This window comes from Natrix helvetica (assembly GCF_964273705.1).
Source record: "Natrix helvetica genome assembly, chromosome: 4".
Lineage (NCBI taxonomy): Eukaryota > Metazoa > Chordata > Lepidosauria > Squamata > Natricidae > Natrix > Natrix helvetica.
The window spans coordinates 96,357,229-96,382,615 of NC_138550.1; the positions used below are offsets into that span (position 1 = coordinate 96,357,229).

The 25,387-nt window shown below is 42.5% G+C and overlaps 1 protein-coding gene across 1 annotated transcript in view; it reads left to right on the forward strand.

Moving 5' to 3' along the window:
• The first annotated feature begins 2,142 nt into the window (after nucleotides 1–2,142).
• Nucleotides 2,143–25,387, forward strand: part of CDYL (chromodomain Y like) — a 170,465-nt gene continuing 147,220 nt past the window's right edge. The window contains exon 1 of the mRNA XM_081951161.1: nucleotides 2,143–2,784. Within this exon, the coding sequence (XP_081807287.1) occupies nucleotides 2,761–2,784 (24 nt within the window). The 5' untranslated portion in view covers nucleotides 2,143–2,760. The remainder of the gene's footprint in view (nucleotides 2,785–25,387) is intronic.

Sequence of the window (25,387 nt, forward strand, 5' to 3'; positions counted from 1 at the left end):
GCTCTTAGATTATATTAATTCTTTTATCAGATGTGCTATGCATTCAGTTAGGCTTAAATCACATGTTTGAAACAAGCAGACATTTTTCCAAGTATGTGCTCACCAGATAGTCACTATTCTCATCCACTTTGGCATCTCTAGTGGCCAAAAACATTTTGCATTATGTTTCTAAGTCATTGCCTTATCCCTTCATGTCATCTAACAGAATATTTTTCCTATGGATCATGTTCATTCAAAATATTGCACAAATTTCCCCAAAACACATGTCTGAATGATTCTATCATCATTCCTGGAGCAGAACAGGCAACTACCTATGAATTCCTATTTTCATATTGTCCCATAACAATCTACAAGAATCCCGTTCAAACTTTCTCACATACATTCCAGTCCTCTCATTCACTATTACATCTACACCTCCATATATTCATCAAGGCCACTCCTCAAAATTACATTATTTTCATTCTTATTTTATTGTTCCCCTTCCTTTTAGACTGGTAGACATTGTACAACATACCTATTTTCCTTTCAGTTGTTGATTCATATAGCCTGTAGATTTATTCCTCTCATATTCCAAGTCCCCAAACCATGTTCATCATCAGATTGGTTCTACTGCTGAAATCTTGTATTCATATACAAATAATTGACTAAATTATTAATTACCCAAACTGTAAAAACTCCAGTTTTAACTATTCTTGGTACTACTCCCCTTGTAGACCTGTTTGAAAATCATTAAGTGTATGTATCAGGGCTCTGCCTTAATTGATAATAGATTATAAGCTTTTAGCTGGTCATTTTAGAGGCATTTTTTTTCTGTTGACATGATGGAAGGAATTTGCTAAGAAGCTATTCACAACTCCTTTTGTTATTCTATCTTGTTCAAAATGCCCACTGATATTTACAGTAGTCTGTACAAGCAGGCAGAAAAACAATTATGTATAACCAATTGATGTTCTGGATGCTTTATATAAAATGACAGGAATTGATTTAAACAAAATGTGTAAATATATAGAAGATAAATAAATGAATCTAAGATACCAATAGGTACCAAATGGATAGATGGAATCCATAGACATAGAAGTGTTTAAGAGACAGCAACAATAAAAATAGATGATAATGACAGTAAAGATGAATGGGAATATTAACAAAGAAATTGTATAAGGGTGATGAGTAGGGATTATTTGTAAAGAATAAGCAAGTTCATATAGAATGGATTGGTTAAGAAAATAATGGGAAAGGATGGATAGTATTTAAAAGGAAAAGAGAAAATTGAAGTTGCAAAAATGCTGAATTGATGAACAGTGACATAAAGAAGCCAAAGAAGATTGCATGCTGTGAATATAAAACTGCAAAAAAAAATTGTAGATGGATAAAAATGGCAGAGCACAATCTAAATAGTTAGAGAATGCATATGGTTAGGTAGGAACCAAAAGACCAAAGAAAATGATAATAAATGAAATGTGATGGAAGGACAACTGTTGATTGTATGAGAGAACACTTAGAAAAGGGGATTGCAAGAGACCAAAAGAAGGTAAAGATGCCAAAGACCAAGCAAGACTACAAGAAAAGATTGAGATGAATGGAAGTGAAAGGTAAACAGGCTAGGCAAATGAGTAGATAAAGAAGAGGAAGCAAGAGCCAGTCCAGAACATTATTCGCCAAAGTAACTAGGGAAAGGTGTGATAGCAGAGCTAGGTGGGAATCAAGTGAAATATAGGAATGAAGAGATGGAAAGGGAAGAGGCAGAGGAGAAACTGGCAAATGAATGTAGCTGGGTAACTAAATAGATGCAGAATACTGGGGTTCAGATGCCAATGGAAATGAAGATTAATGGGTGAAGAAAATGGAGGGATGAGTTTATGTGTCAGCTTGACTGAAGACCAGGATGAAGAAAGGCACTTTTGTTCCTTCCTTAGAACCTCATGGGAGGTGGAGCTGTGGCCAGGAATGTCTCAAGAGCCTCAAAACTTGGGCTCAGTCTTCTCTTCAACCACCACCACCACTTCCTCCAACGATGCATATGGCAGACCCGGCACCTCCTCACCACTTTCTCCCTCCTCCTCTTTTCCCTCCTCCCCTTTCGTTGCTCCTCCCACTTTCTCCCGGCGGCCATTGGCCCAATCCCGGCCGCCCCCTCACGCCGCCGCTCAGCTGAGGAGACAATGGGCGATCAAAGGAGGGGAGGGGGAGGAGGAGGAAGAGGATGGCGCTAGACGAGGCGAGAGCCCGGCCGGGTGGCGCTTTCTCTGCGCTCGATTAGTGATCCTAGAGAGGGAGAGTCAGCCAGGCGCCGAAGCCAGGCGCTGGAAGGGACACCGAGTGGTGGTGGAGGTGGCGGCGGCGGGTACAGGGAGTCCTTGCCGCTGCAGCTGCTACCTCCTCGTCCTCTTCCTCCTCCCCCTCCCAGCTCTCCCGCGCCTCGCGAGCAAAGTGTGCGAGAGAGAGAGAGTGAGTGAGTGTTGAGTGTGAGTGAGCGAGCCCCGTTGCGCAGCTCGGTTTGCGCACAAGCACCACCAGCAGCGGAGGAGGAGGGCGGCAGAGGCACCACCACCACCACCACCACCAGCGCCCGGGCATTTGAGGAGAGGAGCGCTGTGGAGCGAGGCAGAATACATGCATATCTGAGGAGGAGGAGGGAGGGGGGAGGGAGGAAAAGCGAAGCGGCGGCAGAGGCCACACCAAGACACCCAAGTGAGACAAAAGTAGCTCCAAACCAGCACCCAACTCCACCTTGGGAGGCTGGCGGCAGGCGGGCGCCTCAGCATGGCTTCCGAGGAACTCTACGAGGTAATCAGCCCCAATGCTTCTCCCTCTCTTTCGTCCCCGCCTTATTCCTTATTCCCGCCAGGGTGCCCCCCCCCCCGCTCTTTTTTCGGGGTGTGTGTGGGGGCTAAAAATCCGGCTCCCTTTCTCCTCAGTTTCTTTTGGCTTCTGGCTTTTCTTGGCGGGGCCCTGTGTGTGTTGTGTGTGTGTGTTTCCAAACTGCGAGCCTGCCTCTCTTCCCTCCCCCAGTTTCGCTAGAGGAGGACGGAAATATGACTGAAAGCAGGAGACGGTAAAGTGTAACCATTGGCTTGCGCTTTCTCTCGCTTCCCCCCCCCTCTGTTTTTTAACCCGACCCCCCCTCCTCTCAACTCCACGGCCACCCCTTTTATTACCCTCTCCGGTCTCGCCACGAGGAAGGGGGAAAAGGGTGGGTGCCGGACGTTAGGTAGCGGCGCTGACAGCCGCGACTTGCCCAGACCCTCTTGCGCACAAAAGTGTTTTTGGTAGTGTGCAAAAAAAAATGTGTTGCAAAAACCCTGCCCGCTTTTTGTGGGGGGCTGGGGTGGAGGGTGTGTGGGAAGGCGAAAGGACGGGGTTATCGTCTTCTCTTTCGAAAGAACATTGACACCTTTGCCTGGCGATCCAGCTGCGTTGATGCACAAAACATCCAAAACTAATATTAACTCTGCATTCTTTAGCAGAAGGAACAAGTTTGGAGAGGTTTTTGTGGGTGGGTGGGTGGGTGGATGAGATGGAAGGGTTGGCTGGTTCCAACGCATGCTATTTTATTTGAGGGATGCCCAGGTGGATTAAGCGTGGTAGTAAATAGCTTCGTTGGTTTTGCTTGAGGATGGAGGAAGGTGACTTTTTAAAAAACTTTGAATTTCCAGTCTTTTGATGCCATTTATAAATCTTCAATGTACAGGCACAGGGTGGGGGATTCCTTTTGGATGCAATTTCTTGATTTTTTTTCTTTAAATATTTTATGGAGTACTTTGTATAGGTTAATACTTGCATTAAATTTTTGAAACCATTCTAATTCATTTGGTTGGTAAAACTCATTGAAGAGCGTGCTAGTTTTCTTCTCCCATGGACAAATACTTTCTCAGACAGGTTTGATGTGTTTTGTGTGTTTAATTTACTAGCAGCCATGTGATTCTGGAACCTTAGAATTAATAAAATATATTCAATAGTAGTACAAAACAAGGATACAACTCTTTAACACACTTACTAGGGATTGTGCTCCACTTTGTAACTTTATTTATAGTAAAATAGTATTGTTTTAATGTTGAACTCTAAGTGATGCAGTAGGAAGAATTTAGGAACTGAAAATATTTCCAGCTGATTAGTGGACAGTAGTCCATATTTATGAGTGAGTAGAGTTCAGTTTTTGAACAAATGAAGTTTTTCAACTAATAATCTGATTGATTATATGCCATTAAGTGTTAACTCTTAAAAGACCACATAGATTTCATCTAGGATTATCTATCCCCAGTCTGGTCCTTTAGATCTTCCAGTAGTTTATGTCGCTGCTTCAATGGAGTCCATCCATCTTGTGGTTGATCATCTCTTTCCTTCCACCTTTTCCAGTATTATAGATTTCTCAAGAGCTAAATCTTTACATAATGTGTTCCAAATATCATTTGAGCATGGACATTTGTGTCTTGAATGAGAATTCTGAATGATTGTTCTTTGATCCAGTAATCTGCAACTTCAGTTGATTATAAGATTAGTTGATTATAAATTGATTATAAAAGTAAATTATGACTAAAGATACTAAAAGATTTGGGGGATCTTTAGAGGACAGTACAAAGAAATTATTTGAGGGAATGGTCAGGAACATAATATCTTAGTAGCAGATTCAATCTGTTGGGATTTTTGAACCTATATTTCATTAGTGCATATATTTTCTGAATTGTTTTTCTTTAGGAAGGTCATTGGACAATTTAATCCAGTTCCTTATTTCTGATGTTGGGGATTCTTGAATCTGTTGTTCAGAAATGGAATTTACGAGTTGCTTATGACTGTAGTAACCCATACTGTTGATTGCACAGAATGGCCCTCTGCAAGTTGCATTGTGTTTACTTTATCACTCAGCCATGTTAATTGGGCTATAGAAAGCTAACCCTAAGAATTAAAGAACTTGGAAGAATGTTTGAGAAAGCAAATTAAGATATTAAAGACTAGGGCAGGTGCTTTATATAAGTACATCACTTGGACCTTAAATGGAATGGAAGGATTAACTAATGCTATTACTGAAGATGGGTTAGGTATAGAAACTTTCTTTACAAATATTCTTGGATTTTTTTAAAAAAAAGTTATTATGGAGTCTGGTTTACTGTTGAAAAATTTAGTAAGACAATTAAAATCAATTTCTTGATAATCATTCCTATGTTTCAGATGGAAGAGAACTGAATCTCATTATATTTGTAAAAGAGAATCACACTGTTTTCAGCTGTATGTCGTATTCAGATAAGTTATGAGACTGGAATTGTCTAATAAAATTTTCAGTTAGTGGTTTGGAATTATTGCATTAGGAGGCAATAACATAATATGAAATGATTAAAACAAGATATACCTTATTTTTTTTAAAAAAAAATAAACTTCAAAATGAAATATAAATTTTATAGTAATATATGTGATAATCCAATTAGGAAATTGTGTTGATAAGATCTTCAAAGCATTTTAATTGGAAAAACATTGATTAATAAATTATTTGATGATTTTGTGTATGTGTGTGCGATAGCGTACAGAAGATTGTAGAAAAGAGAAAGCATTGCAGCTTTCTCTTTAAGAAATTTAGAATCAGTAAGTTATATAGAGTTGTTCTTCCAAGTACATTGAATATACTATGTACTTTTTGATTCTAGGGTTTTTATAGAAAAGTCTTAATCTGTTTTAATGAAATACCTATGAATTCGGTGAAAATTTACATTAACATACCTTCATATTCATGGGATATAATTCTACCCTATTTTGTTTTGACCAGATCTCGCCTCAGATATTGTGTCTAGTTTTGGTCCCCATACTTTGAGAAGAATTCAGCAAAACTGAAACAGAATTAGAAGGACACTGAGAATCATTAAGGGATTGCATACAAATTCTTACAGAGATACAATAGGTTGAAGTAGTTGATCATGTTTAGGGTTGAGAACTGACAAGGATACAATCACCCTGTAGAAAAAGGCTTCTGCGGGGGATAATAAGGGAAAATGATAAAAGTAGCATCACCCAATTCCAACTCTGTCCTTTGGTATGTGCATCGGGATAGTGCACGTACATACAAAAGACAAGAAATTTGTCACAGTTAAGTGATGCATAATTGAGTGGTTCTGTGGTCATAATTTGACAAAAATGTTATATCCATGCAGATCCTATTCAGGAAAAGAGACCTCATGGAAAATGTCAGGACTTATACTGGAATTATGGATTTAAGATCCAGAAAATCAAATTTCAACTGAATATTTAGAAAAGGGCTTGTTAAGAGCATTTTGATAATATACAAAATATGGGCCTCTTTGTATTGGATAAATTTAAGTAGAAGCTAAGTAATAATATGTTGGGTTTAATTTCAGTCCCTTCACTCACCCTGAGTTCAACTCTTGGGGCTAGATCAGTGATGGCAAACAGTTTTCTGCTCGGGTGCCAAAAGGGGTGCGCGCACACACCCATAATGCAATGCCCTCCCCCCACGCATACGCACACAACCCCCCCATGCTCCCCTCCACACATGCGGCCAAGCCTCACTGAAGCCTCTGGACTTCCAGTAGGCCCGTTGGGCTGTTGTTTACCTTCCCCAGGCTTCAGGAAAACCCCCTGATGCCTGGGGAGGATGAAAAATGGGCCAGTTTTTCACCATGCAAAAAATGGCCTCCCCTGCCCTCTGGAAGGCCAAAAATCAGCTGCCCAGCGCGGGCATGCACGTTGGAACTGACATAGGGCAAAGCCTTGTGTGCCCTCAGATATGGCTCCATTTTCCACCTGTGGCACGCATGCCATAGGTTCGCCATCATGGGGCTAGATCCTTCCCAAACTGTCTTAAGATAATTTCTCAGGTGCAGTTTCAGAAGTAATTTCCTTGGCAGCTGGGAATACAACATTTTCTTATGATGTCCTTGCAATGGAACTATTAATTAGATATTTTTATATGGATTAGAAATTAATAGATAATAAAAGTGTTTCTTATTAAATTTATGCATTCTGCTAAGCCATAATGTTCAGTATGTGGTATTATATGGTATTACATATTGATATTATACCAATACATGGTGTAATCTACAAATATTTGGGGGAAAATGGTAAAATAAATCTGGTATACAATGTGTAAATCAATCTTTTCAGTTTCATTTTAATTTAAAAAACATTTTAAAAATAAAATAATTTAAAATGAAGAATTGGAAAGATGTGTTTATTTGTGTTCTTAATTGCTAGATGATTTGCCCTTTTAATGAAAGAATGACAATTTTGTATTTTTTTTCTTATTTAGGTAGCTTTAATAATAGTACAGGTAGTCCTTGATTAACAACAGTTCATTTAGTGACTGTTCAGCGTTATAAAAGCACTGAAAAAAGTGACATGACCGGTTTTTACAGTTACAACCTTTGCACCATTCCTATATCATGTGATCAAAATTCAAATGTGTGGCAACTGGTTCATACTTATGATTGTTGCAGTGTCCTGGGGTCATGTGATCACTTTTTGCAACCTCCTGACAAAATCAATGGGGCAGTCAAAATCACTTAACAACCAAATTACTAATTTATCAACTACACTGATACATTTAACAACTGTGGCAAGAAATGATGTAAAATGGGACAAAACTCACTTTAAAAAATTGCCACGTAACATAAATATTGGGCTCAGTTGTGGTCACAAGTCGAGGACTATCTGTATTATATGATAATATAAATTACTTTAAAATAACATAAGTTATATCTATTCAAAAATATTCTTGGGATCTTCTAGTGAATTTGAAAAATGAAAGTGAAATAGTTGTAAAATTGAAAAGTACACTAGTAATAGTTCCTGCAATCTAATTAGTTAAAGAATTTAGAATTATAATAATAATTCACAATGTCTGGCAACCCCTCTCTATATTCTACATTGGTCATTTTGTTGTTTGAAAAATGTGTAGTAGAACAGATCAAATATGGCTTGAAATCTATTGCACACTTTCAATTATGTGATTCTTTAGGTCAGAAATCTGGAACCTATTATTCTCCATCTGTAAGAGCCTAACCATTACATCAGTAATGGAGGTTGTTGAAAGTTATAGTAATAAAAGTAGCATTTAGAACAGTGGCTCTCAATCTTTTCTTCAGCATGGAACCCCTTTAAATACCTTTTGTGGCCATGGACTCACAAGAGTGAACTTAAGATTTAAATCACAACATTTCTTCAAACCTTTGTGGACCCCCTGTGATGACATCACGCCCCCCCCCCCCCCAGTGGTCCTTGGACCAAAGGTTGTGAACCACTGATTTAGAGAGCCAGAGGTTTCCCATTTTTGTTCAAGGAAAAGGCTAGCCTCTGTGGTTTTGATTTAAGAAAATATTACATAATCAAGATAAATGCGATGAGATGGAAGAGGAAGAAAACACTCTGATCTATGCAGGGCCCAAATCATGTCAAATATTGTGTACAGCTGTGTATCTAATGACATTGGAATTGCATGTATTGATCATAATAATGTTATTTTCTCTACTGGGTTTGGACTTTAATATATTCTGCATGCTAATGATGTATTCTAACCTTCTTCTTGACTTGAGCGTGCTAGATTTGAGCAGCTTGAAGGATGTGCAGGTATTTGTAGCAATCTTCTTCATCCAAACTCTTGATATTATTCCAATAGGGCATCTTGATTCCTTCAGTTTTCCCTAGTTTTCTCTGTTTGATGGAAAAGGGTGGTACATTTGTCCAGTCCAAATTCCATTTCAGTTTCTTGGCTATATATATGTATAATGTTATAATAACAAACATAAATGGTGATAGTCTCCTTGAAGAATTCTTCTCCTTATATTATCCTCTCTCAGTCTATCACCGTTGACCAGCAATTACATCTTCCATTTTGCTATTGATCTTTGCACAAAGTTTCTAGTGTTTCAACTAATTCCTGTTATTTCTAGGTACTTGTTTATACAATCATTTGGCAGGCAGTTGAATGTCTTCTGATAATCAATCCAAGCTTAACCACTGATTGATTCAAAATTGGGAAAGGAGTCCGGCAAGTCTGTATACTGTTGCCCTGCCTACTTAACTTATATGCAGGCACATCATGAGAAAGCCGGGACTAGATGAATCAAAAGTTGGAATTAAGATTGCTGGGAGTAATGTTAACAACCTCAGATATGCAGATGATACCACTCTAATGGCAGAAAGTGAAGAGGAACTAAAGAGCCTTTTGATGAAGGTGAAGAAGGAGAGTGCAAAAGTTGGCTTGAAGCTCAACATTAAGAAAACTAAGATCCTGGCATCTGGCCCTCTCAATTTCTGGCAAATAGATGGGGAAGAAATGGGAGTAGTGACAGAGTTTATTTTCCTAGGTTCCAAGATCACCACAGATGTGGACTGCAGCCAAGAAATTAAAAGACGCTTGTTCCTGGGGAGGGAAGCTATGGCAAATCTAGACAGCATACTAAAAAGCAGAGACATCACCTTGCCATCAAAATTGCGTATAGTCAAGGCTACGGATTTCTCAGTTGCAATGTATGGCTGTGAAAGTTGGACCATAAGAAAGGCTGAGCGCCAAAGAATTGAGGCCTTTGAACTATCGTGCTGGAGAAGATCACTGTGAGTCCCTTGGACTGCAAGGTAATCAAACCGGCCAGTCCTACAGGAGATCAATCCTGACTGCTCTTTAGAAGGCCAGATCCTGAAGATGAAATTCAAATACTTTGGCCACCTAATGAGAAGGAAGGACTCACTGGAGAAGATCCTAATGCTGGGAAAGGCTGAGGGCAAAAGAAGAAGGGGACGACAAAGAATGAGGTGGCTGGATGGAATCACCAAAGCAGCTTAAATGAACTCCAGAGGATGGCAGAGGACAGGAAAGCTTGGAGGAACATTGTCCATGGGGTTGCGATGGGTTGAACATGACTTCACAACTAACAACAACATTAGTGTTGGTATTCCTTCTCTTGCAGTTTTTTGTTGTTCTACTATTTGGGCAGTTTCCTTTCTGTTCAGGTAGAAAGAACTTGTTTTCAACTAGATGCTGTTGACTGCATCAACTACCACATCAGTTAGCAGTTTGAAAGTTGTGAGTTAGCAGGTAATTAATCTGTAGTTTCCTGGTGCAACCCCTTTTCTTTGATCTTTCATGATCAGATAGGGTTGGCCAGACATTAATCAATCCTCAACTTCACCACTTTGCAGTATGTTGTTAAACTGCTTGGCAATGACTGGGTGGAGACCAATCAGGTGTTTCAACCAAAAACCATGCAGTTCATCTTCACCTGCTGCTGACCAAATCTTGAACTTCCATGTCTTTTTTCCACCATTTCTTCTGTTATTACAATTTCTTTTATTTTACCTTCTTTTTTTATTCTTATCCAACTCATTTATCCAAGCTGCATTTGTGTTGTATTTCTTTGGGTTGTCCCATAGATATGCCCAGAACTTCATAGTTTCTTCCTTGCTGATTGCTTTACTGCAGCCTCCCCCTTGTTGGATTGGTAGAAAACTTTCTGATTTGACTGAAATTGGAAATTCTGCCTATAGTGTATCATTTAAGCTTTATATTTGGTGATCATCTTGCCTATAGATGGTTGTTTGCTATTCTATTATTTCCAGTGCTTCCTTGATCTTTCTTATTTGTAGGTTATATTTCTTTTCTTTTTTTTTCAAAAAGTTTTATTGGTTTTTTTAAACATTTATAGGGAAAAGGGTAAGTGAAATGGTGTACAAATTTTGGCAGTTGCAAGTGTGGCAGACGCCCCCTCCCCCCAAACTCATTAATTACATCTAAATATAAAACATTAATACATGATCATATAAAATCAGCATATTAATTCTAGAAAAAAAATTTCAATCAATTTATATATTATAATATAAAGTCTACATATAATTTCATTATTACTTTCGGTCTGTTTATAACAATGTGTTTTTCTTATTCGTTTTTGTGATCTGAGCTTTCTTGGTATTGCCCCTTCTCCCCCCGTTGGCAGAGCTCCGGCCCCTCCCGTGTCCTGTATAACCGTTGTAGAGTCATCTGTTTTTTCTAGGTTCGCTTTGTTTTTTTCCATAAAGGCCTGTGCCTCTATGGGTGTATTGATTCTAATTCTTGTCTCCTCCCAGAATACGAGCATACCTTCAGGCATCAACCATCTAAACCACACCCCCTTCTGGTATAATTTATTCGCCAGTTGTGAATAATTTTTCCTTTTCTCCCTAACTTTTTTGGGGATCTGCTTCAAGATGGTTATCTCCCTATCGTGATATGTCAATGCTTGCCCCCTTTGTACACCCAGAATTTCGTCTCTTGTGCTTTTCCTAAGGAATTTAATATGGACCTCCCTGGGTACATTGTGTGTTCTGGCATATGCTGAATTCACTCTATAAACCAGATCTATCTCCCATTCCATCTGTTGTTTATCTTTATGTATGTATTCAGCTAAAATATTAGTCATAATGTCCCTTATATTTTCCCCATCCGCTTCTATAACATTTTGAAATCTAAGATAAAAGGACATTCTCTCAAACTGTTTTCATTTGTTGGATATCAAGCTCTTTGTTTCCCTTCTGCAATGCTTCTACCCCCCCCTCGCCTCCGCCACCCCACCCTCCACAAGGTCCAGTCTCTGTGAATTCTTATAAATTTGGACTTGATTCTCTTTAATTTCTTCCTTCATTTCCTTTAACTGTTTCTTAATTTCTTCCTGGCCCTGTATAAGTTGCTGGAGCATTTGTTGCAAATCCATCTCTGTACTCTTAGGTTGCATCAGTTCTGTAATCTTTGACTGTGTGGCAGGGCTGGATGTTGCAGATGTCGGTGCAGAAGTAGCAAAGCCAGGTTTTCCAGGGGGTGGTCTTTTTTGGAGACATAGTTTATAAAGTAGAGAAATCAATCAGTGTAGAGAATGGACAGCTGGAGGAGTAGAGCAGGCAGATGAGTCCAGGAGGCAGAAGATCCAAGCAGATGGGAGTTCCTTTAGTCAGTCTGGCAATAAAGAGGAATTTTCCCCCCAGGAAGTTCAAAAAATAACAATCCACAAGAGAGTCTTCTGGGTGACACGGAGACAAAGACCGGAAGCCTGAGTTTTAAAGGTGGAGTCAAATTTCACAGTTCATAAAGACAATGGAAGTGTGCCATCTTGCCCTGCCAGCTTTGGGCTCAGAGGCATAATAAAGTTTTAAAAAGTTCACAAAGTTCTCAGGTCATCAATAATTCCTGGAGCTAAATCCAGTGAAAAACACTTACAGGGGTGAGGCATCACTGGTTGGCTCTCCCCCCTCCTCCTTCCCCTGGGGGCGAAAGCAAAATTTTCTCAAGCCGCTTGTCCAAGGGGGGGGGAAATCCCCCTCCCTCCAGCCACACCTCCAAGAAAATCCGAGAGTTTTACTTTAGAATTGCTGAAAAGTCCATCAGTTCAAAAGAAAGGGAATGAAGAGAGGAAGCATCTCACCACACCGCCGCTGCTTCGTTCAATTTTGCATCGTCCGATCAGCCTGGAGCGAGACGCACGCGCGCTCTCCGAGACTGCTCCTCGATGCCTGGAGCAAAGCGGAGAAGCCCCCACCAGCCGCCGCCGATGCCAGGGTCCTCCGCAAGCCGCTCCTTCGGCAGGACGCCCTTCCGAGGCGTCCTGTGCCCCCCCAGAAGCGGGGGAAGCCCACCGGGGAGCGGGAGCGGGCAAGGAAGCTGCCCGTCGCCGTGGCCGCCGGAACCGGAAGTCTCGTAGGTTATATTTCTTGATTGGGTATTCTTTGTTCTTCTTGCTCTTCATCTTATTTTCTTTCATCTGTACTAGCTTGCCTGCATCTGATTTTAGATGATTGATCTTATTTTCCAGTCTGAGCTTTCATTCTGATGATGTGCTGTTGGACTTTTTTCCCTGTTTGTTGATTTTGCACCCCAAGAATTCACTTATAAGTGCAGCTGTGCTGTACATAAGTTGGTTTATTTCTTGCAGTGAACTGGTGCTTATATTTGATATTACAGTATTGGTGTCTTTTAATACTTGTGTTAGCTGTTTCTTTGGAACAAGCCTTAATACAGGCAACATTATTCTCTTGTTTTTGTGCTGCTCTAGATGCTCAGTTATTCTTTTTTAGTTAGAAGTTCTTGTTCATTCTGAGGAAAAGGCAGAAGAGGGGACTTCTGATGTAGGAATGAAAAAAATATCTGTGCTGGTTGATTCCTCCTGGTTTGCCTCTGTAGTCTGAGTTCTATAGTTCAGAACTCTACAGTTCTGACAGGGTTTTGATTTCTTTGCCCTGGGTAGACCTTTGCAGTTCTTCCAATTCTGCTTCTCTGAATACTTCGTTTTTAAAAAAATATATAAATTGACCTTAATTTGGCTAGCCCTTTTCTGTTATTGCTGATTCTGGGTGTTGTTATTTGCAGAATTGGTGCATTTTTAGATATCCTCTTGTTAAACTTGATTTGTAATAACTAATAATTATTTCTTTGTTTTCAAACTCCATATATTTGCAGCAGGTAAACAACTTTTTAGTCCTGCAGTTTCTGGCCCTAGTTGCTCACCAACAGACTTGAGTTGTGTAGCCCATTCTCCAGGAAATCCAAAACCCAACACAGTCCTTGTTAGCCTGGGTAATGACCAATCTGGTATGGATTTCTGTAAATTATATCTCACTATATTGTTTATGGAAGAGACATTTTTCATCTGGCTCCTCTGATGAGCCAGTCCAGCGTGTTTCAAACTCTGCCATAGATCTCTTCCTCGGATCATATTATTAGATTTACATACTTATATCGGCTTGAGATTCATTATATCTCTATGCTGATAACTCCCAGTGTACTTGCTTCTTACCATCTAAATCAAGGATATAATCTTTTAATGTTGCTTAATCTTCATATTGGATGGATGAGTGAAAATAAACGATAGTTAAACCCATATAAGGCAGTAATGGTACTTGAGAATTCAGGTAACACTATTTTTGATGGGATTGCAGTCCTCCACAAAGAACAAGGTCACAGCTTGAATGTGCTTCTTGAACCCAGTTATCACTAGATTTACTGATGACAACTATGGTGAAGAGCATATCTGCATACCTAGACAGGGATCACATATCAATTGCGTACCACTTTCTGTTTAAGACTTGTGTTTTTCAACTTTGGCATCTTGAAGATATATGGAGAATTGCTGGCTGGGTAGTTTTGAGAGTTGCAATCCACATATCTTCAAGTTGCCAAGATTGAGAAATGTTAGTTTAAGGTGCTGATGATGATATTTAAGTCCTAAACAGCTTAAGAGTAACTTTCAAGGATTGCCCTATCTTCCCATTACTTAAATCAGTTAGAATACTCCTACTGAAGATGTGTTGCAATTTCCTTCTTGGAAGTATGTCTTAAGTAAAAGAATGCAATAATAATAATATGAGAAATTGCATACATCAACATATACCTTCAGTAATGGCAGTGGCCATGTGTCTGCTTCTCTATATGTCTGTGATTTCTAGACGACATAAGCATAGATATATTTTATTTTTCTTTATGACAGTATATGTAAGTAGAAATGGAAAATAGGCACAGAGGACAAGAGGATAGAACAGATGGAGTACAAGTGTTAAAATCCAGATTGAGACATCTTGTGCTAAGAGCCAAGTATTGTTTCTATAATTATGTTGTATGTTTATGATAAATGGAGAGATTGTTGATGGGAAGATTGGAGTAATAATTAATTTTCTTAAATCACATTTCTGAATGAAAAATAAATGAAATATTGTATATTTAACTTAAAATGCTCAAATATTTTAGATAACATCAGATAAAATTAGATAAAATTAGATAAAATATTTATATTAGATAAAATTAGATAAAACTTATGAATCATACAAGTGGCAAGAAAATAGGGGCAGTCAGGCATAACGCAGGTTATGTAGACAGTAAACATAGGGTCAATCAAAATGGACTCAAATGTCTATACACCAATGCAAAGTGTATGAGGAATAAACAGGGTGAATTAGAAATTCAAATAAATGAGGGCAGATACGATATTATTGCCATTAATAATAATGGTGGGATGAAACCACAAATGAAGCATACAACTATAAGGATTTAAATTATTTAAAAGAAATGGGCCAAATAAAAGAGGAGCTCGAGTTGCACTATATATAAGAAATAACTACATCTCTACAGAAATAGAGCACAACAATGATGAGAACTATCTTGAATGCATTTGGGTCAATATTAAAGGCTGGGGGAGGGGAAATGACATTGCCATAGGTCTCTACTACAGGCCACCCAACCAAGCAGAGGGAGTAGATGAACTTTTTGCTAGTCAGCTAATTAAGGTACATAGGAAGCACACCACAATAGTAATGGGGGATTTTAGCTACCCTGACATCAACTGGGAAACAAACACAACAAGTTCCTAATGAACCTAGCAGACAACTTTGTTTCCCAAAAAGTAGAGAAGGGAACAAGGGGATCAGCCATATTGGACTTAATTCTTACTAACAGAGGAAACGATAGAAGGTGTTGAAGCCATAGGAACCCTGGGGGCAAGTGACCATGCAATATTGGAATTCAACATTATGCAAACACAAGTAGCAGAACAAATTCAAACTAGAGTCTTGGACTTTAAGAGATCTAATTTCAATAAACTTAGAGAGAGCTTGGGAAGAATTCCATGGATGAGAATCCTTAAGGGGAAAACAACTCAAGAAGCTTGGGAAATTTTGAAAAATGAGATTACAAAAGCCCAGTCTAGCACATACCAATGAAGAAGAAAAATAACAGCTCCCAAAAGAAACCAGCATGGGTGCATAAAGAACTCTCTGACAAATTGAAAGACAAAAGAGATAAGTATAAAAAGTGGAAAGGGGGACATAACTAAGGCAGAATATCAGCAAATAACACAAGCCTGTAAAGATGAAGTAAGGAAAGCTAAGGCTCACAATGAAGAAAGGCTTGCCACAAAAGTAAAAAATAACAAAAAAAGCTTCTTCCAACATATTAAAAAAGTTAAGGAAACAATTGGTCCATTGCTGGGAGAAAGTGGCAAGAAGGTGACAAGCAACAGGGAGAAAGCAGAACTATTTAACTCATTTTTTGTATCTGTCTTTACACAAAGGGATAAAACAGTCCAACCTATCAAAAACAGCACCACAAAAATCAGATTAGGAACACAAATTGAAATAGGAAAGAAAATGGTAAGTGAGCACCTGTCTACCCTAGCCGAGTTCAAATCACCAGGACCGGACGGATTACACCCTAGGGTTCTGAGGGAACTGGCAGACGAGCTCTCAGAACCACTGAACTATATCTTTCAAAGATCCTGGACCACAGGGGAACTGCCAGAGGACTGGAAAAAGAGCTGATGTGGTTCCCATCTTCAAAAAAGGGGAAAAAAATAGATCCAGGAAACTATAGACCAGCGATGGCGAACCTTTTTTGGCTCGCGTGCCACAAGTGGGGGGAGCGCGGGGGGGTCATGTGCGGGTGTGCTGCACCCATAATGCAACGCGCGATCCCCAAGTGCGCATGCGTGCACAACGCGCCCATTTTTGCATGGTTTTTTCGCCCTCCCCAGGCTCCAGAGGCTTTATAGGAGCCTGGGGAGGGTGAAAAGAGTCCCCCCCGGCCCCCGGAGGCCCTCCGGAGGCTTCAGGGAATGTCCGGAGGCTTCCCTGAAGCCTTCGGAACGCTTAAAACCACCCTCCGAGCAACCCGGAAGGAGGACAAACAAAGAGAGTTTGCCGGCACAAATGGCCTGCTTTTGCAGAGGCGGCAGCAGCTCCTCCTCCTGGCACCCTCACACTCCAGGCAGCCATGCCAGCCGGCAGGACTGCTGCTGGCATGCCGCTCTTACAGAAATGCTCCGCTCTGCCCATGCAGCCCGCCCCTCTTGGGGACCGCAAGCTGGCTTGCCCTGCAGGGCCAGTGAAAAAAGCAACATCCCAAGTATCGGCACGGTGGCTTGCAATCTCAGAGCAGCTTGAGCCGAGCTCGACCGTGTCCTCACCACACGCACAGTACCACACCATGCACCCTAGTTTGCAAATTAAGCCCTGAAAATCCCTTAAATTTGCCATGCTGGACGCTGCCCAGAGTGAGGCTGGCAGGAGGAGGAGGAGCCGACCGGTCGCGTCTGCCTCCCTTCCTGCCTCCCCGTGTACCCGAGCAGCCCTTCCGTCTGCAGCTATTGCTGCTGCTGCTGCTATTCTGGGGCCTCGCTTCTCCCTCCCCCCTCCACAAACCAATTCAGACTCAATCCAAATTAGGCAGAGGGAGAGGGGAGTAAAGAAGAGGTGGAGGCGATGCGCACAAGGATTCCTAATCCTTCCTCTTCTCTCTCCAGCATTCCTCCTGCACAGCTCTGCTGCCCCAGAAGGGAAGTTGCAGTGGCAGGGGGAATGTCAAGAGTGACTGGCTGGCTCGGGCGCTCAAGGGAGCAAGGCAGAATTTGCTGCTGGACGGCCAGCTGCCCCTCCCACTGCTCCTTCCCCTAGCCATGTTGGACTTTGAAGAGTTCGAGTGGCAGCTAAGTGAAAACAAACAGCGTAACATAGTGTGGTTGGGGGCAAGCAAGTCCAACATGCCTAGGGGAAGGGGCAGCGGGATGGAAGCACTGAAGGAGCGATTGTTGTTGTCATCCCCCCCTTTCTAGAAAACACCCCCCCCCTCCTTCTTGCTCTTCCGTGGACCTGCACCGCCAGATGGCCGGCTCAACTTCAGGCAGCTTCCCATTCCATTGCAGGAGAGGTAGCCAGATGGACGGGCTCTCTCAGCTGCTGCCGGGTGAGGCTAACTCTCTAAAAAGCCGCTTGCCTCTTCTTCCCACCCCCAAGGGGGAATCGCCGAGAAAGGGGCCAGGAAGGTGGCGGCGCTTGGCTGCAGGCACGTTTGCAAGCTGCCTGAAGTTGAGCCGGCTATCTGGCGATGCAGGTCCAGAGAAGAGCAAGAAGGGGGGGGGGGCTTTTTCTGGAAAGTTGTGCACCCTGAGCGCTATTACTGCCGAGCTCAAGTAACTGCATTCATGCGTGAGTCCACACACACGTACACATCCACGTCGCTCTTTAAGGCAGAGGAAATGAGCAAGAAAAGGTGATTGTGGCCTATCTTAATGACCAAAATCACTTGAAAGAAGCCGGTGGAGATCTCGCCTGCTTCCATTTTTCAAGCCAAAGGCACTTAGGAGGCACATACACACCCAGGAAAGGAAAAGGTCGAATGGAAAAAGGCGTGAAGGAGCTATGGCCGTTGTCCCCTGTCCCCTCTTTCTAGAAAACAGCCGACTCAAATTCAGGCAGCTAGCAAACGTGCGTGCAGCCAAGCGCCGCCACCTTCCTGGCCCCTTTCTCGGCGATTCCCCCTCGGGGGTGCGAAGAAGCAAGCCGGCTTTTTAGACAGTTATGCTCACCTGGCAGCAGCTGAGAGAGCCCACCCGTCTGGCCACTTCTCCTGCAATGGAATGGGAGGGAGAACTCCCAATCTCTTTCGACGGGAACATGTGATTCATAGTGCTTGGAATAATTCAGCTGGGGGATGACTTTGGCGCTCTCTTTTTGGCGCCATTCCTTTGAGTGGGGCAAACGCGTTTGGGGAATGAAAATCCGGAGCGGCTCCCCACTTCAAGTCAAGGTTGAGTGCTGAACTTCTCCTGTTAGGAGAGAGCCCGTCTTCACAGGGAGGTCTGCTAGAACCAAAACAAGGGTCGCCCGTGCATGCCCGGGGCTGAGGTGGGGAAGAGCCAAAAATGGGGCATGGGAGAGCCGTGAATGAATGCGCGCTCTCCCCCCTCCCCACCCGCATGTACCTGCAACCTCCCTCTACTCACCACACATTCACACATGTCTCCTGCCGACACCAGATACTCAAAAGTCATCTGGCTGGCGGGAGGCACGGGCATGCGCAGTGGGTCTGAGCTGGGCAACTGCTTGCGTGCCGGCAAAAAGGGCTCCACGTGCCACCTGTGGCACGCGTGCCATAGGTTCGCCATCACGGCTATAGACCAATCAGCCTGACCTCAATACCAGGAAAGATTCTGGAAAAGATAATCAAGCAACGAATTAGCCAACACCTAGAAGTAAACAAAGTAATAGCCAAAAGCCAACATGGGTTTGTCAAAAACAGATCATGCCAAACTAATTGCATTCTTTGACAAAGTGACAAAATTAGTGGACCAGACGAATGCCGTCGATATAGTTTACTTGAACTTCAGTAAGGCATTTGATAAGGTAGACCATAACCTACTACTAGATAAAGTAGAAGAATCTGGGTTGGACAGCATCACCACCAGATGGATTCGTAACTGGCTGACCAACCGCACTCAATGTGTAGTCCTCAATGGAACTGCATCTACATGGAGGGAAGTATGCAGTGGAGTACCCCAAGGCTCTGTTTTAGGCCCAGTTCTCTTCAACATCTTCATCAATTATTTGGATGAGGGAATAAATGGGGAACTCATCAAATTTGCAGGTGACACCAAGTTGGCAAGAATAGCCAACACTCCAGAAAATAGGCTTAAGATACAAAAGGATCTTGACAAACTTGAACATTGGGCACTATCTAATAAAATGAAATTTAATGGTGAAAAGTGTAAGGTTCTACATTTAGGCAACAAAAACGAAATGCAGATACAGTATAGGTGGTATCTTGCTCAATAGTAGTAACTGTGAGAGGGATCTTGGAGTCCTAGTGGACAGCCATTTAAATATGAGCCAGCAGTGTGCAGCAGCTGCCAAAAAAGCCAACACAGTTCTAGGCTACATAAACAGGGATAGAATCACGGTCTCGTGAAGTGTTAATACCACTTTATAATGCCTTGGTAAGGCCACACTTGGAATACTGCATTCAGTTTTGGTCGCAACGATGTAGAAAAGATGTGGAAATTCTAGAAAGAATGCAGAGAAGAGCAACAAAGATGATTAGGGGACTGGAGACTAAAACATATAAAGAATGTTTGCAGGAAGTAGGTATGTCTAGTTTAATGAAAAGAAGAACTAGGGAGACATGATAGCAATGGGTGGAAACTAATCAAGGAGAGAAGCAACTTAGAACTGAAGAGAAATTTCCTGACAGTTAGAACAATTAATCAGTGGAACAGCTTGCCTCCAGAAGTTGTGAATGCCCCAACACTGGAAGTCTTTAAGAAGATGTTGGATAGCCATTTGTCTGAAATGGTATAGGGCAGTGGTCGGCAAGCCGCGGCTCGCGAGCCACACGCGGCTCTTTACACATTTTAATGCGGCTCTTCTGTGTGCTGGGCGCCCGCTCCCCTCCCTCCTCTCGGGCACTTCAAAACAAGCGCCCCTTTCCCTTTTTTCGACCCACAATGATTAGGGAGGATCCTGAAGTCGGGCGGGGACGAGAAACGAGGAGGCAGAAAAAGAAACGGAGGCTAAGGAGCTTCCCCCCGCCCCCTCCCAGCAAAAATCTAACCGGGGAGCTGGGCGGGCAGTAGCAAATTAGCCGATCACGCCGCGTGATCGGTTAATTTGCTACTGCCCACGCGGCGTGATCGGCTAATTTGCTACTGCCCGCCCGGCTCCCCGGTTAGATTTTTGCTGGGAGGGGGCGGGGGGAAGCTCCTTGGCCTCTGTCTCTTTTTCTCCCTCCTCGCTTCTTGGAGCTCCACCAATGGGGGAGCAAGGCCCGCCCAGCGCCAGGCTTTGGGCTAACACAGAGGTCTGCAAAGTTGGCTGTTTTAAGACTGGTAGACTTCAATTCTCAGAATTCTGGGAGTTGAAGTCCACAAGTCTTCAAGCTGTCAGGTTTGAAGAGCCTGGGTTTTTTTTTCTAAAGGGTTGGGGGTGCGAGGGTCTTGCAACTTGACAGCTTTAAGACTTGCATGCTTCAATGCCAGAGTTCCTGAGCCAACATGACTGGAGGAGGAATTCTGGGAGTTGAAGTCCACAAGTCTTAAAGCTGTCAGGTTTGAAGACCTCTTGGGGTTTTTTTCCTAAAGGGTTAGGGATGCAAGGATCTTGTAACTTGACAGCTTTAAGACTTGCGTGCTTCAAATGCCAGAGTTTATTGAAACTAAAAACAGTGTACCATCCTATGTATTTTCGGTTTTAAAAATGTGGCTCTCAATAAATTTCAATCGTGGTTTTGGCGAGATTTGGCTCAGTTGAAAAAAAAGGTTGCCCACCACTGGTATAGGGTTTCCTGCCTAGGCAACGGTTGGACTAGAAGATCTCCAAGGTCCCTTCCAACTCTGGTATTGTATTGTATGGCATGGCATGGCATGGCATGGCATGGCATGGCATGGCATGGCATTGTAAAATTATTGGAGCAGTTTTAAAAATACCAAATGAGTTCTAACCTTTAAATGTTACTTTAAATCAAAATCTTATTATTATAAACAAACTTCCTTGATTTTAGTGAAATAACATTATATGTTAAATATACCTTGGGTAAACAGATTATTAGTGGGTTAATTTGCTGCTTATATGTGTTTTGATGTAATTAGCTTATAGTTATTTCTCCATTAACATTTTGAAGCAAAATATTATACTATCAATATAATAGAGGAATGAAATCATACATTATGAATGATCGATAACTCTATCGTGTTTCCCCCAAAATAAGACAGGGTCTTATTTTCTTTTGCCCCACGAAATATGGTCTTGGACTTATTATAGGGGGAGGGTTTATTGTTTTGGGGTTGCCAGGCAGCTGCTCTTTTGCAAGCGGACTCCCGAAGAGCCGGGCACAACCACAGGGGCAAAGCAGCCATGAGGTAACCATGCTCACGAGCAGTCGCCTGGCAAACCCTCTCTCCAGCCAGGCAGAGCGCCATTCACTGACCTAGGGGGTATCCCTAAGGCGCCAAGGCACTACCCAAAAAATGGGTCAGTAAAAATGAACATAAATTTTGTAACAGTTGTATGTTTTATATAACTCTTCTATCCCATATGAATATGAAAGTGTGTTTTAGTTCTAAGATCTATGAGAATATACCGTTTTTCCCCGAAAATACAACCTGTCCTGAAACTAACGCCTTGCCACATTTTTCACGTGGGCAAAAATATAAGCCCACCCCCGAAAATAAGCCCCCTGGATAACTCCTCCTCCGGCCAGGCAGAGCACCGCTCACCGATCTAGCGATATCCCGAAGGCGCCAAGCCACGGGAGCTGGGGGGGAAAGGTGCTTATGTTGCTTGGCGCCTTCGGGATACCACTAGGTTGGGGAGTGACGTTTTGCCTGCCCGGAGAGGGGAGATGCCAGGCGACTGCTCCCTTGTGAGCGGGCTCCCGAAGAGCCGGGCAATTCCTCAGGGGCAAAGCAGCCATGAGGTGACCACGCTCACGAGTAGCTGCCCGGCAAACCCCCTCTCCAGCCGGGCAGAGCGCCATTCACTGACCTAGGGGGTATTCCTAAGGCACCAAGGCACGTGGTGCTCTACCCGCCCCCCAGCTCCCGCGGCTTGGCACATTTGGGATACCCCCTAGATCAATGCATGGAGCTCTGCCCGGCTGGAGAAGGGGGTTGCGCAAGCACCTGTTCCACCCCCAGCAAGCATGCCTCCCAGCCTCACCATGCCCTGGCCCAGCTCTCCCTGCAGGGTGCCGCCGCCGCACTCCAAGCATAACTTCTCCGGGTTCCAAACTCCAAAACTCAGCTGCCGAGTCTTCCAGCAGCAGCTGCTCTAGGAGTGCGCTGTATGGTTATGGGCCGGCTGCCGGACAGAGAGTCTTCCCGACAAAGAGTCTTACGGACATAGAGTCTTCCAGCAGCCGGCCCACAACCATACAGCACACTCCTAGAGCGGCTGCTGCTGGAAGACTAGCAATAGCAAACTATGATTTTGACACAATCTGAAACTCAAACAAATTAATCACTTCTAAAATTTAACTGGAATATTGACCCATATCTTTCGAGATACAGGGGTACTTCAGTACTCATTGTAATTGGTTCTGGAGGCATGATGAGTACCAAAAATTAGGAGTACCAAACAGATTTTTTCCTATGAGAAATAATAGTGTCACAAGGCAGCCGAAACAGAAAAGTTCTAGCTTGTGTGTTGAGTACCAACAATGAGTACTGAGACATTTTCGTATCAGAATGCGTTGAGTACCAAATTCAATGAGTTTGAAAGCAATTAATACTAAGGTACCATTGTATTCACAGCCTGTCATGACTTGTCCAGCTTTCAAAAAAATATAAACATTTAAATATTCATTGTCTACCCTTATTAAGGGAAATGGCCAACATTTGCTTTTTGCAATCCTTAAGAACTATTTATTATGAGCTAATGTACAACTGTAATAAATAAATAATAAACAGTATTAGGAAGCATATGTGAAAACCATCTGGTCACAGGTGCCAATGCCAATTTTATAATCATAAATTATCTCAAGCCTGATTTTGTAATTTCTGCATTCTTATACATTAAAGGAAAGAAAATCATAATGATTTCTCTGACATTAGCATAATTATTCACTCTTTGTAATGAGCATATATCTGGATTTATAGGTTAGAAACTAACTTTAAAAAAATACAATGGATCCTATAGTCAGATTTTTCTTAGTTGATTCCCTACCTAGGGATACATCAATTAAAAAAAACTACCGTGTTTTCCCGAAAATAAGACAGGGTCTTTTTTTTTAATAGGTTTTATTATTTTTGAGGTGCAGGAGGCGGTAAGCATGGTCACCTTGTGGCTGCTGCTGTGTTGCAATATTTTTGGGGAGGGCTTATTTTCAGGGGAGGGCTTATTTCAACGCATGCGCTCAAAAGCCCGATTGGGCTGATTATCCGGGGAGGTCTTATTTTCGGGGAAACAGGGTAAGATTATTTTATTAATCACATAGATGTGATTAAATTTGTTATTCTTTTTCTTAAATTTTGAGCTGACATGACCTTTTATCTTCATATATTTGAACATTATAAATGTTTAGCAGTGTAGAATTGTGACCCAGTCTGAATTATTTAATTTGGTTAATTATAATACGATACATTGGGGGAGAATCTTGTGTTACAAGCAAAATGATTCAAACCAAGCTAATATGTTTTGTGCTGTATGAGTGGTGATGTCTATTTGGAGGTTACATAATGGTTTTTAAAAGAAAACTACAAGATGAGTTTGTAAAATCATGGGGTAGTATTAAATCTATGATGATTAAATTTTGGAAATAGGATATATAAATACATACATACATACATACATACATACATACATACATACATACATACCGTGGCTCTATTAAGATGCACATTTCGTGGTGAGGCACAATTTGGGGGGGGTAGTTGGGGCAGGGGCTGGGGTGCTCGGCATCCCTGCCAGTGGCGAAGAAGTGCCCTGGGTGCTGCTGGACTCTCCCCTCCCCTCGCTCGTTGGGCCGGGGGTGGTGAAACTTTGCCCGGCGCGCTGCCTCTTCTCTCCTGTCGGCTGTTATCCAGAAGAGGGGGCGCAAAACCATGGTCGCTGGCAGTGACACTTAACGGCCTGGGCTCTAAGAAGCGGCTGCCAGGGACCCCATTCCCTGCCACACCTGCCACCCCCAAATTGTATTCCACTGTGAAATGCACATCTTAATAGAGCCACGGCGTGAGTTTTCTTTGCTGCCTGCGCACTCTGGATGGCCAGCCGCCAAGTCGTTGATTGGCTGGCTGCCTCTAATCTGTCTGCCTGTGTCCGCGCCCGACTCCTGCGCCTTTGCCCGACTGCGCTGCCCTCTCACTTTTCTCCCTGCCTCCCCCAGCCGACAGTGCTGGCCAGGAGAAAACAGGCAGTGAGTCTGTAGAGGAGGAGGAGGGCATTTGGCTTTGTGATGTGCACCGGGGAATTGGGAAGGAAAGCATTTTCAGGTGCCAGCGCATGCTGGAACTGCCTGCCATCTGAAACATGATGTACTTATTTGGCCTCTGCATGTACCCTTTTTGGAATCGGGGAGGAGACCCTGCAGCCCCAAAACGCTTTAATTGAAAAGGCTTTCATCGCAGTTTCCCAGGTAGCTTCGGAAATCAGGCTCCAACTAACGCAAGCAAAGATGTTAGCTAGATGAATACTGATATATCCTGCTGAGAAAGAGGCAGAAAGTTTTTTTTCCTGATTTCCTCCTCCAAAATTAAGGTGGGTCTTATACTCCTGTGCGTATTATACTCTGAAAAATACGGTACATACATACATATATAATGGCTGTGTGTGTGTATGTGGCATTCCAGAGTTATTCCAGCATAACTCTGGAATGCCTCGAGCAATTCTCCATTGTTGGTGGAGACAGCAGCCAGGAATGGGATAACTGTTATCATTCAATGGGACTGAGTCTGAATATTTCAATATCCCACCTCCTATATTGGCTCCTCCAGCTTTTAAGATTCAGTTTCTTTAGGGACAGGACATGCTATTTGGATTTCCATATCAAATTGATTATAAATTCACCTTTTTGGTTTCAAATTTGTTTATCTGTCTTCTCCTTTCAATTGTGAGTAGCAGGGAAGCTAGGTTGTTTGGAGCCGTGTAGCAGTCGGGGAGGGCTTTGCCTGGCTGT